General features: G+C 45.4%; 1 protein-coding gene across 1 annotated transcript in view; it reads left to right on the top strand.

Moving 5' to 3' along the window:
- Positions 1-16,635, top strand: part of LOC138582140 (zinc finger protein 282-like) — a 120,975-nt gene that overhangs the window by 73,233 nt on the left and 31,107 nt on the right. The window contains exon 6 of the mRNA XM_069653156.1: positions 11,526-11,636. Coding sequence (XP_069509257.1) covers positions 11,526-11,636 — 111 coding nt within the window. The remainder of the gene's footprint in view (positions 1-11,525; positions 11,637-16,635) is intronic.

Genomic DNA, 16,635 nt, shown 5'->3' with positions numbered 1-16,635 from the left:
GACCTTTATCTCGAATGGGATGAGTCTGAGCATTCCTGTAACTATCTTCAGTCCTCCTCCCTTCCGCTTTCCCCGTTACCTGGATTGTTCAGGGATAACATCACTGGGGTTTCTAACAGGCTGTGACCCTCTCCTTCGCTTGCCAGGTTGGCTTTGTTTCTTCTGTGATCTCGCATACAGTCCCTCTGTTCTTTCCTTTGTCGGTTCGCTCTACGATACCTCAATGGGAGTGGTGTTGGAGTTGTTCACAACCCCCTGTCCACCACAAGTTACTTGCGGTTACACCACCCTTTATCTTTCGCTCAGGCCACCTTGCGTCCACCTCAATTTCTTGTGTCTCTTTGCCTCTCCAAAGCCATGTGTCGGAAGCTGCACTTGTGCTTCTGTGTCTCAGTACCATATAAGTTTTCCTTCACAGGTATAATTAGTGTCTTTGGAAGACAATAACAGATTCTGGTTTGTTCCTCATATCTTTCTTCACTGGGTGTTGTTGAAGGGGGGTTCGTGATTTGTTGCTTAGGGGGTTCCTCATAAGACTGGGAGTCTTTGTCCACAGAGTGGGAGTCTCTCCCGGTGAGGAATAGCTTGCCTCTACCCACAGGGGAGGGCGTCATGGCCATGCACCCAACTGGACGTCACCACCATCGCCTCTTTCAAAAACCTATCGTGACCATTCTCGCTCTCCCATGGACAGAGTCAAAGTCCACCTCATCTATATACCACACATTACAAGCCCAACACTTCCTTCATCGTAGACTTCACAGACTTGGTCACCATCTTGTCTCTCACACACGCCAACATCTTCCTCTGCGACTTCAATATCTCTGGCAACCCATTGTAGCACTTCCATGAAAGAAAATCTCCACTACCTTCTTGACACACTGAACCTCACACAGCACATGATAGGCCCAGTACACAGGAAAGGTAATATCCTCAACCTCATCCTTACCAAACTGCCTACCCTCCATCACAGGTCTCGAATACCACTCAATTTGTTGGACCATCCCCATTGACTTTTGTCTCACCACCAGAGTCTAGCACACCCATCAGTAACCCAGCAAAAAACACCCTTCAGATCTTTGAATAACTTCCAAATGGATCCTCTCATGGAATACCTCGACAAACTCCACCTCACATAGGCCAATCCACCTTAGATGAACCAGGATTGTGACTAGCTTCTCCAAAATCTCAACACCGCCCACACAAACATCTGATGCTATGCTTGTTGAAACAACACAGCCTCAAGCCTAAACCTTTGCACCCTGGCACAGTCAAGAACTCAACCTCAACAAAAGAACAATCAAAAAACAAGAAAAGACTTGGCAACAATCCTGTAGTGCATCCAGCCTCACCCTGCTCATGGAACTTAATGGCACACATAGATGACTGATCACCACTACCAAGAACACCATAGCCAAGGCCAAGAATGAAAGCAGAGTCCTCTTCAAAGCCATCAAGCATTGCATCAAACCTCTGCCTGAACCACTCCTACTGACTCCATTGAAACCCCCCTGCCATCAAATCTTCCCTCAACAAAATCAGCATGATCTGCTAACACATAAATAACTCTGCCACAGCACACCACACATCCTATCTTGCTAAACTACCACTACCTAGAGAACTTTCAAGACACTCACCATGAAAGACCTGATTGCTACCTTAGCATCTCTGAAGACCACATAGTATGTGGACAGAATCCTCCCTTCCTTCATAATCAAGACACTTCTGAATGAAGCACTTTGCCCTTACCTGGAAATCATCAGCCACTCTCTCTGCCAAGGCACTTTCCTGTTGACCCTTAAAACCAGACAACCCCTCCTGCTTCTCAAGAAATCAACACCGTACCCTGACGACCTTAGCAACAACCGCCCCATCACCGATCTTCGCTGCCTAGATAAGATCCTTGCACAAGCAGTAGCCACACAACTCCTACAACACATCAATGGCAATGACCTCATTCAGTCCTACCAATTTGGATTCCGACTCAGATGTAGCATGGAAATGACTACTACCAGGGTGATCGATGCCCTTATTATTCTCGACTGTTCAAATCTTTGCTGCCTGGTTCTACTCGACCTCTCAGCCACGTTCAACACAATAGACCTCCAGACACACCCCGACATTCTACATTGCTGCATGAGGATCAGCAACACAGTCCTCAGATGGTTCAAATCCTACCTGGCCAACTGCCACCAACTTGTCCAAATGTATTCCTCCGGATCACCAACTCTACCCATCAACTCTCCTTACTCCAATATCCAGAACCGCCAATACGCAGATGACACATATTTCTATATCAAGATAACCTCCATCAAAGAGATCCACATGCTGAAGGCCTGCCTCACATTGATCCATTCATGTATGTTCAGTCCTTACCTGAAGCTCAACACCTCCAAGACAGAATTCCTACTGCTAGTCAACAACAACAAACTCCCTGACATCCAAACCTGGCTCTCAGCTGTGCAATTTGAGGGCTTCACATCCCAGCTGGCCATCTGTGCCAAGCCCTTTGGGTTCTACATCTACACCCACATCTTCTTCAAGGGGCACAAAGCAACGTAGGCACAATCGGCTTGCTGCCAACTTTCCCTCCTGCCGAAAATCAAGCCATTCATCCCAGACTTCAGATCTGATTTCTAAGCCTTTTTCCTCTCCCGCACTTCTGCCATCATGAAGATGTGTCCTACATGCTGAAAAGCATGACTTAACAATGGACACATTCAACTGCATCAGCCCAAACCTCATCAAACTGCTCCAGCTACGGTTGCAAGCACTTAACAGATCCACCAGAAGTAAGGACATTTGCAGACTTGAACTCTGCTGGTGCAGAAATGACAGCACCAGAAGAAAGGTCTTCTCTGTCTACGTTTCCATACTGTGGAACCTCCTCACTGCCAACACGAGACTTACTCCTTCACTTATACAATTCAGGAAGGAACTCAAGACCTTCCTCCTCAAGGAATGGTTCCTCCCTAACATCTATGTCCATACACACTCCCGTCCTACCTTGAAATGTTATATTCCCCCTTTTTCCTCCCTTGTTTACTAGCAGATCTCTTCCTGTCAAATTGCCTGTCCTCCCCTGAACCATTCCTATTTATTTATTTATTTATTTGCTTATTTATCTATTTAATATATATAAAAGTCAAAAATGTTGTGTTTGTGGGTTTGTGGCGTGGCAAAGCATTGTTGTATGGGAGGCGAAGGAATATGAGAGGCGAAAGCCGAAGGCATACGGGAGGCGAAGGCGAGGTGTATGGCAGGCGAATGGACCTGAGAGGCGACCTGAGAGGCGAAGGTGATGGCAGGCAGCCTCCCAGAAGTTTCCAAATTGTTGCTATATAAAGAAGTGAGACACTCATTTCTGTTACCCTATTACAAATAGTGCTAGCTGCCCAACATAATTGTAGCAACAGTGTTGACCAGGAAGCGAAAAGGAGATGTATTTGTCCCCCGCATTCCATTCATTCCGATAGTCATGCCCTTTAGAGGAGGACCTAAATTAAAAGGTTTTTCAAAAAGGTCTGACAAAAAGAGAGATGATCCTTTGTATTCTGTAGGAACAAAGGCAAAGCATTCCAGAGTTGGACTGCTACCGAAAAAGCACGACCCCCGGTCCTAGAGCATTGGAAACGAGGCACCTGAATAAGACAAAGGGAGGCTGAGTGAAGGCAACGCGATGGGACATAGGGGCAAAACTTTGCCTGTAAATACTGTTTTGTAGTGCCATAGAAAGCACAATGGACAATGCATAATGCCTTAAATTCTACACAGTTGGCAACCGTGAGCTTATGTAAAGTGGCCAGGGTAGGGGGGCGAAGCCCGGAACGCTGCCCAAAGGCTACTCTGGCTGCTGTATTCTGTAGACACTGCAGGCAGCACAGTAGGTAAAAGGGGATGAGCCAAATATAGGAAGTTGCAATAGTTGAGAGATCCCAACACCATGGTGGATACCACCACTGTATTATTATTTATTTATCTATATTGTGCCGAAGCCCGCAGGCATCAGGGCGCATACATGAAGACAAGGACAATAAATAATATACGGGACAACCAGGTTGTTTAGTGAAGTGGGCTAGATCTTTTTACATGAATAGGCTTGTTTTTAGTTTCTTTCTAAAGGTTGTGTAGTTTGCCTCCAGTCTTAGTGAACTCGGTAAGCAGTTCCATGTCTGAGCTGCTCTTGCAGGGAAAGAACGCCCCTGACCGTTTGCGCTTTTGGCTACTGTGCATACAATGTGGCCTTGTGCCTCCGATCTCAAAGAACGACCCGAGGTGTAAAGGGTTATTTGATCTTTCAGATAGGCAGGGGCTAGTCCAAAGATGCAACGATGCACCGTAGTCATGGATTTGAAATTGATTCGGTCCTCTAAAGCTAGCCATTGGAGGGACTTCACAGCGTTGTTTTGTATAATTTGACAACACGGTATACACCCCTTACTAGCTTCTAGCAGAAGGGCGTTCCCATAATCCAGTCTGGAGAGGATAGTGGCCCTGGCAATGGTTGCACAGTTCTTTTCACTTAAATAAGGTCTGATGAATTTAAGCAATCTCAAGTAATACTGACAGTTTTTGTTTAGGTAAGCAACATGTGCTTCAGCCCCCAAGGATGCTTCCAGGTATATAACCAGGGTTTTTACTTTCCCTGAGACCGGGATAAGAGAATCTCTGATCTTAATTGATGAGTATTCCGGGCTTAGCTTAGACCTTGCTTGGTGAGAGCCAAAAATCATCAGCTCGGTCTTGCTCCCATTTAAAGATAACCATTTTGCCTTCATCCAGGCATCGATGTTTTCCGTGTTGTGGCAGCCACTCAGCTCGACCACCAACTGGGTGTTGTCTGCTTAGTTGGTAAAATAAACTCCTATGTTGTTAAGAAGAGTACAGAGACACCAAAGGTACAGGTGGAACAGCAGGGGGGGGGAGGGACAGACTGGCGCCCTGTGGCACACTGCAATTGATGAATATAGGGCGGGAGGATTGATCACCCCAGTGTATTTTAGATCTTCATTCAGGTAGGAAGATCACCCAGACTGTTGCTTCCTGAGAACAACCTCCAGAATGTTCTAAGGCCCAATGGAGTTGTTAGTGATCCAGCAAATCAAAGGCGGCTGATATGTCCAAAAGAACTAGCATGCCCGTCTTGCCTTCATCCATAATGTCTAACATGTGAGTTTGGAGGTCTAACAATGCAGTTTCCGTGCTATGCGACCTTCTAAAACCTTTGTTATCGGGCGGAGATCCTTCTGATCCTGTCCTGGTTTTTTAACCAGCACTGTAACAGTATCAGTTTTAATGGCTACTGGATATCTACAGTGTCTGAAGGATGCATTGACCATTCTAGTAAGTAGGGGTGAAAAGATGTCCTTATTTTCTACTATCAGTTTGGGGGTCTGGATTTTATCTGAGCAGGCTGTTTGTCACATGGTGGAAAAAAGGATTTTCATATCCTCTAAAGAGACAGGACTGAACTTAAATGTATTTTCTACTTTCAGGGCATATTCTCCTCTTGTTGGGTTAACTTGATCGTGCAAGGACACTTGAATTGACCTTATTGCCTCTCGAGCCTTTTGGATTTTATTACTAAAGGCCTGTTGCACCTTATCGCTGTCGTCCTGTGAGTGATGTAAGATAGGAGGGGGGTGACAAAGGTTTTTCTATTGATTTTATGATCTGAAAAAGTTTACTAGTTGAGTTTGTGGCCGCTGATATTTGTTTGTTAAAGAAATGTTTCTTTGCCTCTGTAATCTTTTCTTTGTATTGTTTCTCTATGTACTTGCACCTTATCCTGTTGGCCTCCGAGGGATGTTTTAGCCATCTACTTTGCATTTTCCTCTTTTCCCTCTTCAGATTGTTAGTCTGCGTGTTGAACAATTTTTGATGATTTAAATTGGCGCTAACCTGTTTGTGTTTCATTGGGCGCATTCTGGTCAACCATTTCTAGTATTGTATATTTGCACTATTTTATCATAAGTATCCACATCAGAAATGCATGCCATGATCGTGTGTATGCACTGTGCTAATATGTGAGGTGTGATGTTTTTAAAGTTTCTACTGTAGACCTTTTTTTGTCTAGTTTTTCCTTTTTGCGGGACACTTTTTTGGAGTCATTACAAATTCCACTTTTTAATGGTCAGACCATATGCATGGAGTGGTCCTTTCCATAGAGACGTCTTGGTTGGAGGTTATTACCCAGCCTAGTTGATTGCCTTTCAAAGTCGTGGGTTCCTTATTAATCACGGTAAAGGCAAAAGCACTCAGGTCTTTTTCCAGTGTCAGTCCTTCTTTATCTTTAATATTGCCCCTCCATCTGTTAAAGTCTCCTAGTAACATGCAAGCTTTCCGGAAGGAAAGGGAGCACCTGCCGTAAGACTTTCAGTTTGAAATAAACTGATTGACAAACCAAGCTCACCTGTGGTTCCAAGGACAGGGATGAGACCACTTTAATTCTGAGATTTTTTGCCACCTGGACAGGTTTAGGCAAGTGACCAAAGGCCAAAAATCCACAGTCCATAACAGAGAGCCGGATGTGGGACCCACCACTGAGACCTCTGTCTTGCTACCATTGAGAAGAAGCCAGTTATCACTCATTCACGTGTTAATGGAGATAAGACATGCTTGGCAACATGCATAGCCATAGACTGCTGTATCAGGTCGAGACGCACCAGTGTCTGGGTGTCATCTGCATGGGAATGACACCTAAAGCCCAAAGTGTGAATAAGTTTGACCAAAGGTTGGATATAGATATTAAAAAGAAGAGGATAAAGTGCTGAACCATGTGGAACCCCACAATAGATGGGCACCGGGGCAGAAATAAATGGGAAAAGTGAAAGAGATTCAGAATGATCTGAAAGAAAAGAACAGAACCAGGCAAGGTCCGAACCGGTGATGCCCGCCGAGACAAGCTTGTCAGCCAAAATGGTGTCGAAAGCAGCCGATAGAGGTAATAAAATCAGCGCTTTGACACCGCCCCAATCTACCACGCCAGCTATGTCATCCACTGCAGAAACCAACACCGATTTGGGACCTCACCCGGGCCGTAAACCAGATTGAAAATAATCAAGGAAGCCAGAGTCCTCAAGAAAGGAGCGAAGAATAGGCACCACCAAATGTTCAAGCAGCTTCATCAAGAAAGGAAGCAAGGAGATAGGCCGTAAATCAGACGGGACGGAAGGGTCCAAGGAGGGTTTTTTCAATAGCAGGATAACCATAGCATGCTTGATTGAGGGGGAACAGAGCTATTGGAAAAAGAAGACGTCCTTGCAGATGACACCCAAAGGCCCATACGAGGCATAATCTCCTCTGCCAATGAAATGGGATCTGAAGGAGAGGCATATTCATGGCCATATTATGTCCTCTGTATTAAACAGAGGGAATTCCACCCAAGGCATAGAACAGTCAGGGGGGCCCAGATTCTAGTGGACAGTAAGGATTGAGACCCTGAGTCAACAATTTGCTGACTGATTATAACAATCTTGTCCAGAAATAACTGAGAAAGAACAATGGCATTAGACATGGGAGCAGCTGACAGTGATTGGACAAGCTTGAACAGTTCCCTAGGTTTGTTCACTGCTAACTCCAATCTTGATGAAAAGTGTAGATGTTTGGCTTCAAGAACAGCTGATTGAAAAAATGCTGTGGCTCTACACAGAGCCCTACAGGATGCCAGGCAGTTGGAAGCCCACCACTTACACTGCGCTTGCCTGCAGAGAAGTCAAAGGTTGGTCAATTCCGTGGAAAACCAAGGCTCTGAGGGTAGACAACAGGGGTTTGGCTTTCTCAAAAGGGCCAGCGTATCAGCCGCAGCAGAACAAGCAATTGAGAGTGAAGCCAGATCCACCACCTTCAATGATTGACAAACAGACAAGATTTCCTCCACAATCGCTGAAGAATCAAGACACCGCCAATAGCGATAAGAAGGACGACAGAGCACAGGAAAATCAGAAGGAGGAGGAGAAAGGATTGCAAAAGGAATAACAAAATGGTCCGACCACAACCTGGGCAAGGGAGGTCAAATTGCCACTAAACCCACAGGGGAGAAAAGCAGATCCAGGGTATTCCCCTGCTCATGAGTAAACCCCTCAATCAATGAAGGCGGACAACAATCGCCCCGCCTGAACATCTAACGGGTGTTTGGGTGCAAATTAAAATCACCCAAAATAATAAGCTCAGCGGTATGCAAATTCAAATGTGAAATGACCTCCGAGAAGTCCAGCGCAAAGCTGGTGGGAGGTCAATATGTGAAACTGAAGTGAATGACTCTAGAGGAAGCGATGACTATCCTCAATAGTAGTGCCGCCATTTTAAGATTGTGTGCAAGCGTAGAAGTTGTGCATACAAAACGGGAATGATGGATCAAGGCCACACCGCTTCCAACATGGGGGATGGGGGCTATCCAGCTTTAATATGCAATATTCAGGTGGCAGCACAAAGGCCACCCGAGGGCCCGATGCTGCATTAAGCCAGGTTTCTGTTCAGAAAACCAAATCAGGTGAAGGTTTGTGAAGTAGTTCTTAAACAGACTGAGCATGTGCCCCCAATGAGCGGGCATTAATCAATAAACATTTAATCTGTGAACCAACCCCTGCAGAAACAGACCCAGGCATGTTGCTCCAGTTTGGGTGCATAACCGTGTCCTGCGGTAAGAGTTGAAGTAGAACTTCCCCATAGACTTTACCTGTTCACCAGACATATCTTGCGTCCATAACCCATCTGGAACGCGGATGGATGCAGATGGGCATGATTTTGGCGCTAAAGGCGCCTCCGCTGATGTCGGCCTCCATCTTTAAAGCGGCACATGAAATTAGTACTAGACAATCGGCTCCAACAGAAGAGTAGAGAGTGAGAAAAGACTTGCAGTGTCTGCAGGAAGTGCAAATAAAGAGCCTGTGAGAGCAGGCAGACCGGGATCGAGATCCGGTTGAGCCAGATGAGGCCAGGCAACCTCGGCCAACTAAAACTGGCCACACAAGGAAATTAAATAAATTAAATAAATGCTTAGCTGCACACACCATTGTATCTATGCTTCCTTCACTGTGTACCTCCCCACTATGACTTACAAAGCGCTCTGTTGCTTCCTGCAGCTAGGTCTGTGCTCAATAAATACCCTAATAATATTGGTGAACAAATTATTCTTGTGTATCTCTGCGGGAACATATTTCATAAACCGTGATTCTTTGTTCTATGGGTAACATTTCCAGCTCCAAGAGTATGTAAAGGAATGGCAGCCAATTTTGGAAAAAGTGTATCCTTTCTCTCCTGAAGTAGTAGCACTTAAGCCTCTGGAAGTCGTACTATATCATTGCTCAATTACTCTGGCCGTCCTAGATGCCATGAACAGAATGTTTTTTTTCGAACATTAATATACAACCTTAACTAGAGGAGAACATAGTTGCTGGAGGGTCTCAGGTTGGATGACAACACATACCCATATTTTCAACATGCCTAATACTTTTTAGGTCTTGGGCAGATATTGCATCAAGACACTGGAATAAGAGAAAAATATGTTTTGGCACCGTCTGAAATGCAGTTGACTCCGACCGAGAATGTTAAGCAACTTTAGTCTTGCATGTCTAACGCAGAAGTATTGATAGACACCAGGATGCAGATTTCGAGAAAGCAAATTCATTCGTCCCTGGCTGTATGGGCTACAGGGCTTCCGGAGGGTTGCAATATTTAAAAGTTAATCGCTGAGTAAGGAATATGTTTGGCAAATGTTGAGAGGATAGGGTTTGGTTCCTGCCACACAGGGAGGACTGCATTGATAGAATGTATTACAATCCTAATCTGGTCTGCGTCTTTACTACACAATTGATGTTCTGCTGAGTGTGCCAAAAGGAAAATAAAATATGATTCACTGACGGAGGTCTTTCAGGTCTCCTCAAGCCTCTGTGTGCTTCTTCAGTCAGAGGTTTATCGTGTGTTGCCTCAGGAGCATTCGGGGGACCCTTAATTAATGGGCATGTGTGTTTTCGCCATATCTGATGCTTTTTGTGAGTTTGTCTTGTCTATTTCTTCCACAGTGAACTTATTTTGCTATTTTCATTTTTTTTTTCGCTTGTTGGGCTAAAAGCCCATTCTGGAGTTTATCCACCAATGCTTAATTTCAGTCCATGTCCTACTTATTTTGCTCATTTGCTTTTTTCACATCTGTCAAGGCTACTTCTTGTGCTTTCCCTATTTTGGTTTCAGATGACTCACGCCTTGTTATCTCTCCTCTCCTCTGCTCCTCTCACTCATGGTTGCGGTGCCTTGCTTCACTGGCTTTACCTATTTTTAGGTTTTAGCTTAGTGGTGTCACTTTAGCAACACCTGGTAGAGCAGAAAAACTATTGGTATGTATATTGGTAGATGGCAAATTTATATGAATCTTCATGCATGTTTCCAATTCTTCGCTGGCAGCTGCCTTGTTCCTCCTCCTTCAAAGATTGCTTTTTATTCCCAGACCCTAGTGTTTCTTTTTCATGGTTTGGATTCCAATGTATTCAGTGTGTTGATCCAATTGGAGGACAGTGTCAGCGACCACACTTCCTCTCAGCTCGCAATGCTCAGCTTCTGGTAGTTGATCACATAATGAACTTTATAATCTAATTTGGATCCTTCCTCAAAAGGATATGCAAATCACATTTCTGGAAACTCTCTGCTGCAGGGGGTAGGAAGCCAAGAGGCATCGTAGAATGTGTCACTCACAAAACTTTGCACATTGTTTTTTGCAAATGTTTAATTAAATCCTAAATGATTATGTAATAAATATCCATTTGATACACAAAATTATTTTTTATTGCCTAAAAGCTCAGTAATTAGCCAAATTCAGTACATGGGATTTTTGTTGTGTATGGCAGAGCACCATGACAGCATCTGTTCAGATGACAGGTGATATTAGGTTTCAAGGATAATTGAGGGGCCACAATGTATATATCATTAGCCTCCTCACAGCACACACATTGCTTACGCAGTCATACCGAACCTGAAATACAAGTTTTGTTTCCGAATACACAAACAGAAATTGAGATCTCTTGGTTTGGGAGCCCAAACTACACTAGTAAGATGCTGATTTCTTCACAAAGGTAGTTTAGAATCAATGTTCTATCTCTTCGTGTTTCTATTGAGTGGCTGTCAGACCTGTAATTTAGCAACCCGTGGAACTACCGAGTAGGGAACTCTTACTCCTATAGGTACCTAATGATTAGAAAATAACTTTCACATATCTGAAAAAAGAAATTGTTTTAAAAGTATGAGAATGTTTTCTTCCATATCCCAAGGTGAACACACATTTTGAGACAACATCCTAATCATTAACAAAATAGCCACTTAAGGAGTAAAACAATTATTATAAAAGGAAATGAGTTTGAAAAGAAATGATTAATCAAGGACAAAGTAGGTGATGAAATGAAGGAAATGAATAATTGGTTCTTTAATAGATGTTATGAACCATAATGACAACATAAAACTGAATTGAATGTGCTTTTATCTATTCAGTGAGTTGCTGTCTAAAAAATATACCATTTTAACATCTGGTTCTTTAGATAATCAATTTCACAGTTCAGAAATTCTTCTGAAGCAAGATGTCGCTGACAATTCTTTGATGGACCCTCAAAGTGAAGAAGGGGCGGAACACAGCTCTGAGTCTGACTCAGGTGAGTTAGCAATGATTTTTTTGTCATTATATAGTACCATTGCTAATAGTTCAAAGTAGAAACCAAGACAATTGGTATCTTCTTGGGAATTACATAATTGCCTATGGGGATTGCACTATAGCGGTTTTGCTGAATCTGCTTTAGTGAATGAAAAAACAAACCGGATTCCTGGTCACTGACATTGTCCCCCATGAATCACCACACTGGGTTTTACTCATTGCTTGAGGAATCCCCTACTTCCAAATATAAACCTGCCGGGACCATTTATGAGGTGTCCTCATCCAAACCATGGTTTGTTTCCATGTACAAAAAATCATGTTGCTCTGGGCGGACAGTCTTCCTTCCCGGGTCATTGGTTGGAATGCATGTCCTCTTTATTATTCTGTGGTAGTACTAGATAATAACTACACAGTGGTGGTACAATTTCATGTGTTTTCTAGTAATTCAAATCTCCTTTGAGTCTGCATTAAAAGAATGCATCCTCAGTGGTGTTAGATTAATTTTGAATGTCAATCTCTGGAATGTATATATTGTATTCATTCATTATGACTTTTATTTTAACTCGCTACATGTATAAAGCACAACCGCTTTGTAGTGCCGGGTTTGGTAGAGAGAGAGAGAGACTGTCTGAGGTTGGGGGGTCCTTTGAAGAGAAGGGTGAAGGGTGGTCTGACCCAGAAATCATAGAATAGAAGAAACAACTGGTAGTTTGGGGTGGTGGGGGGGACACAGCCCTTTGACCATCATACTGGTAATCAAGAAGAACACATTTTTTTTCAGACAGCCTTCACAAACAAGTCTTTTTTCAACAATGCCGTTAAACTTCTGTGGTTCTCCTGATGGCTCAGGGTGATTGGCAACTGTTACATATCTGGCATGAAACCACCACGATATGACTAGTTTGATTCTTGGCACCCTGAGGAGGCCAGTTTGGGACAATCTGAGTTGACTTTAATGTACCGGTGCCACTCTCTGGAGATGTAGGATGGACCAGAGTTCCAGATGGCCTCCTGGGAATTGTGTAGGAATTGAAGACGTGAAAATGCGTCATTTTCTATTAAGTGTAAATAGCAATTTGTGGACAGCTAACATTAGCACTTGCATGCCGTTGGGTCCCCTTCATGCAATTTTCAACGTTTGGAAGGCGGAATGCAAGACTTAAAACCTGGCAAAATAGCTGTTACTGCTACTGTTACACTCTGTCTTGTAAAAAATGGCACCTCAAATTATTCTTTGAAGACGGTAAGTACAGCGGATTCTAATGTATTCTGCCTGTTATGAGCAGGTGCTAAATGGAAGCAGATTCCAAAGGACTTTATTTTGTTTTACACATGCATGAAACTCTCATGCAGGTGTTAAACAAATCACGGCAGAGATGCTAATTCCGCTTTTCTGCCTTGAAAGCAAATGAAAATGAGGCAGAGAGTTTAATCAGGTGTAAAACTAATAATAGTATGACTTTCACACTGCACCCCAAAAAATGGCCCCCAAAATGTTTTCCTCAATGCTTTACCCATAAGGAAATAACATAGGATGGCTCTTTGGTATTAGTCCACCTTAGCTGCTTCATATTTTCTTGCAGGACAAGAGCATTAACTATATTAATACAAACATACTTTGTAATGCCTCAGAAAAGAAGGGTGCTGTTACCACCTCTCTGTCTGGTAGGCCCTGTGAAAATATCTGAAGTTTGGTCCCGTTAGGGCGTGGCTTGGACAGCCATGGAAAAGGCTGTGAGCCCCGTGTGCTCCGTGATCCGACATCCCAATCCGTTCAACAAACGCATGTTTTCCACTTGAATCTGGAAGCAAAACACACACAAGCGTGTGGGAAGGTGCCGGGAAGAACGTGAGCGTGTAAGCGGCTCGCGGGAGACTGGAGAACTGCCGAACGGACGCATTGTATCCTGGGGAGCGGCCGCGGACGAAAACACCAAAATGGCAGCGCCCCCAGAGAACAAAGGGATCTAGCAGGACGCGGCGGCGAAACGAAACTGCCGGCCCTCTGATGCAGCCACTGTATCGGACGACAGCCACGGACAGCCACAGCCGCGCCCAGCTGCTGACATGGCTGAGACATGCGAGTGTGTAACACACTGTTACCAGGACATACCCCGGTCTGGCAAAACCTACATGTAACTAGGCCATTGCAAAGGAGGTGAGCAGCTGTTGAGTTCTGTGTGGCACCTCGAAGTACGTTGATTGCGCATGGATGATTGTGTGCAGCAGGAATACATGGGAGAAGACAGCCCATTTGAATACATTGCCGCGCTCCACAGCACAACGCAACCCGCCGCAACTGGCGCCCTAGCATTTGAGGGACCTGAGCATGACACAACAGCATCGCAGTGTGGGGACCAGGTAAGATAGGGAATCGCGAGATGTCTGTGAAAGGACTGAGAGCCAAATCCAAACAATCCACAATGGAGGTCTTTGCGAAAACGCAGCGGACCCCTGCGACAGCGGCGCCCAAGCATGGGCGCGGCCTCCGCTGATGGTGCCGCAGAAGGAGATAACCGTCAGGTCCTGGCGGCTATAACGGATTTGAGCACCAAATGGGGCACAGCGATGGCGCACTTGCGGACGGCCCTGGAGAATAAAATTGACGCTGTGGGAATCGAAGTTACCGTGCTGCGTCAAGATGTCCGTGCGTTGGCGGAGAGAACAAGTGGCCTGGAAAGCGCAGTGAAAGTCAACACGGAGGTCAGCACGAGCAATGCAAAGGAGGTCCATGTGCTAAAACAGCAGGTCACCAACCTTGAAAATCGAGTGGAGGAGGCGGAGGGAAGAGCGAGGAGGAACAACATACGTGTGGTCGGCCTGCCCGAGGGGGAGGAAGCCCATGACTCCAAGGACTATGTAGAGAACATGATCCTCCAGGGGATAGGAGCAGAAAAACTCTCACAGGGGTTTACTGTTGAGCGGGCCCATCGGGCCTTGATGAGGAAGCCACGACCTGAAGCTCCGCCGAGGCCAATAATTGCAAGGATCCTGAATTACAAAGACAGGTAGAAGATCCTGGAATATTTCCGTAAGGGCAGGACAATTGAGAGAGCATCCACCAATATCACGGCGTTCCCGGATTATACGATGCTGGTGCAGAGGCAAAGGTATAGTTACGTGGCCGTCAAGAGGTGGCTACGTGCTGCGGGCATCAAATATATGCTTCTGTACCCGGCGAGGCTAAAGGTGCTGCATAAGGGCAAGAAGCTTTTTTTCGACACTCCGGAGGAAGCGGCCTTGTGGCTGGACCTGCAGGGCTACCCGGAACAGGAGGCTGACTGAGATCACCTCGAGCGTGACAAGTGAGGAGTCGGTGCCATGGACATTAAGGGGATAAGTGGGAAGGTGGACTTGTTTCGGGAACACGGGAGATTTGAGTGAATTTTTGTAGCCCTTGGACCTTGTGCTCTGGCTGGACTGGAATATAGAGTATCAACTTCATGCTGGAACTGAATAGCATTAACAAAATAAGTGATAGTATGGGTAGTAAGAGCAATGGGATGGTAGCAACCTACCCCCTAGAATTGGTAGTTAAGTAGCCATTAGGGCGACTTTACCCTGCTGAGCCCAGAGTATAGGCTTGCTAGGCAGGGCTAGATGTGGGGGTGCCTGAGATCCAGGGATGGAGCTGGGCAACTGTTGGGGAGGGTGTTGTTTGGTGTGGGTGGGGAGGTGGGTAGGGGGGAGGAGGGGAAGTTTGTGGTGTATATAGTTTTGGGGAGTTTTAGTTTGAGTTTGTGTATGAGCCTACAGGGAAATGACGAACAAATCAATGGCATCGGGTAATCTCAGAATTGTGACCTGGAATGTGTGGGGCCTTAATACGTAACAAGGTGATGATGTACCTAAAGAGGATGCGGATTGACATAGCTCTGCTACAAGAAACCCACCTCACCAAGGAGAAGTTGGAGGTGATTAGGAAGAAATGGAGGGGTACTGTCATGGGGGCCACATATTCGATTTGGCATATGCAAGAGGGGTGATTACATGGGTGGCACCGCATGTACCATTTCAGCTGCTTAGCTCGACAATAGACCCGGAAGGCAGAATGGTGGTGGTGGCGGGACTCCTGGAGAACAGAGAAGTGAATATCATAAATTTGTATGCCCCTAACCATGATACAGCGGCATATATTAGGTCTTTATATAGTAAAATTAGCCCCCTGGCGGGTGGCGCGATGGTGTGGGGAGGGGACTTTAATTTCACTCTGAACCCCAGGATAGATAGGTCAGATGACAAATCAGAAAAGCCGGCACCAGCAGCTAAAGCTCTGAGTACACTGTTGATGGACCTGGGCCTAGAGGATGTGTGGAGAAGGCTACACCCAACGGATAGGCAATACTCGCACTATGCAGCGCCATATGACCTGCACACAAGGCTAGATTACGTGTTCGGATCTGCTGAGATAGTGGGAGAAATTGGTGGGGGCGGAACACAAGGCCTGGGTTCTCTCCGACCATTCGCCTTTGGTCATAGAGTAGCAACATCAACCCCCCAGAGCACAGATCCCGACGTGGAGGCTCAGGACTGAGGCTCTAAAGGATGCAGGCTTTCGAGAGGATCTGAGGGAGGCCATCGAGGAATACTTTGAAATTAATACGAGTAGTGTAAGTTCGGTGGGAACAGTATGGGAGGCATTAAAGATGGTGGTGCGGGGAGTAGCAATATCTAAATCCAAAGGGCTCCAAGGGGGTATTGAGCGGGAACTGCAAGTGACAGAAAGAGAGCTAGAGGACCTGATACGAAATGAGGGGACCACCCGTGTGAACAGGGTTAAAATAAAGGATTTACAGCTAGTTCGTAGTGAACTTTGGGACAGATTATGAAAACTGAAGTACAAGAAATACACGGAGAGGCTGCATGCTGGGGGGGATAAGCCGGGTTGGTTATTGGCTTGGTTATACAAGAATGAGACACCCAGCTCGGTGATCAGAGAGATCAGGGACGCGGAGGGTCAAATCCATAATACCCAGGAAGGGGTAAATGAGGTGTTCCTC

The sequence above is a fragment of the Ambystoma mexicanum genome, chromosome 3q (genome assembly GCF_040938575.1).
Source record: "Ambystoma mexicanum isolate Mex_15411 chromosome 3q, UKY_AmexF1_1, whole genome shotgun sequence".
NCBI classification, from domain to species: Eukaryota; Metazoa; Chordata; class Amphibia; order Caudata; family Ambystomatidae; genus Ambystoma; species Ambystoma mexicanum.
The sequence above is the reverse complement of the archived record's forward strand: the minus strand, read 5'-3'. Positions and strand labels throughout refer to the sequence as shown.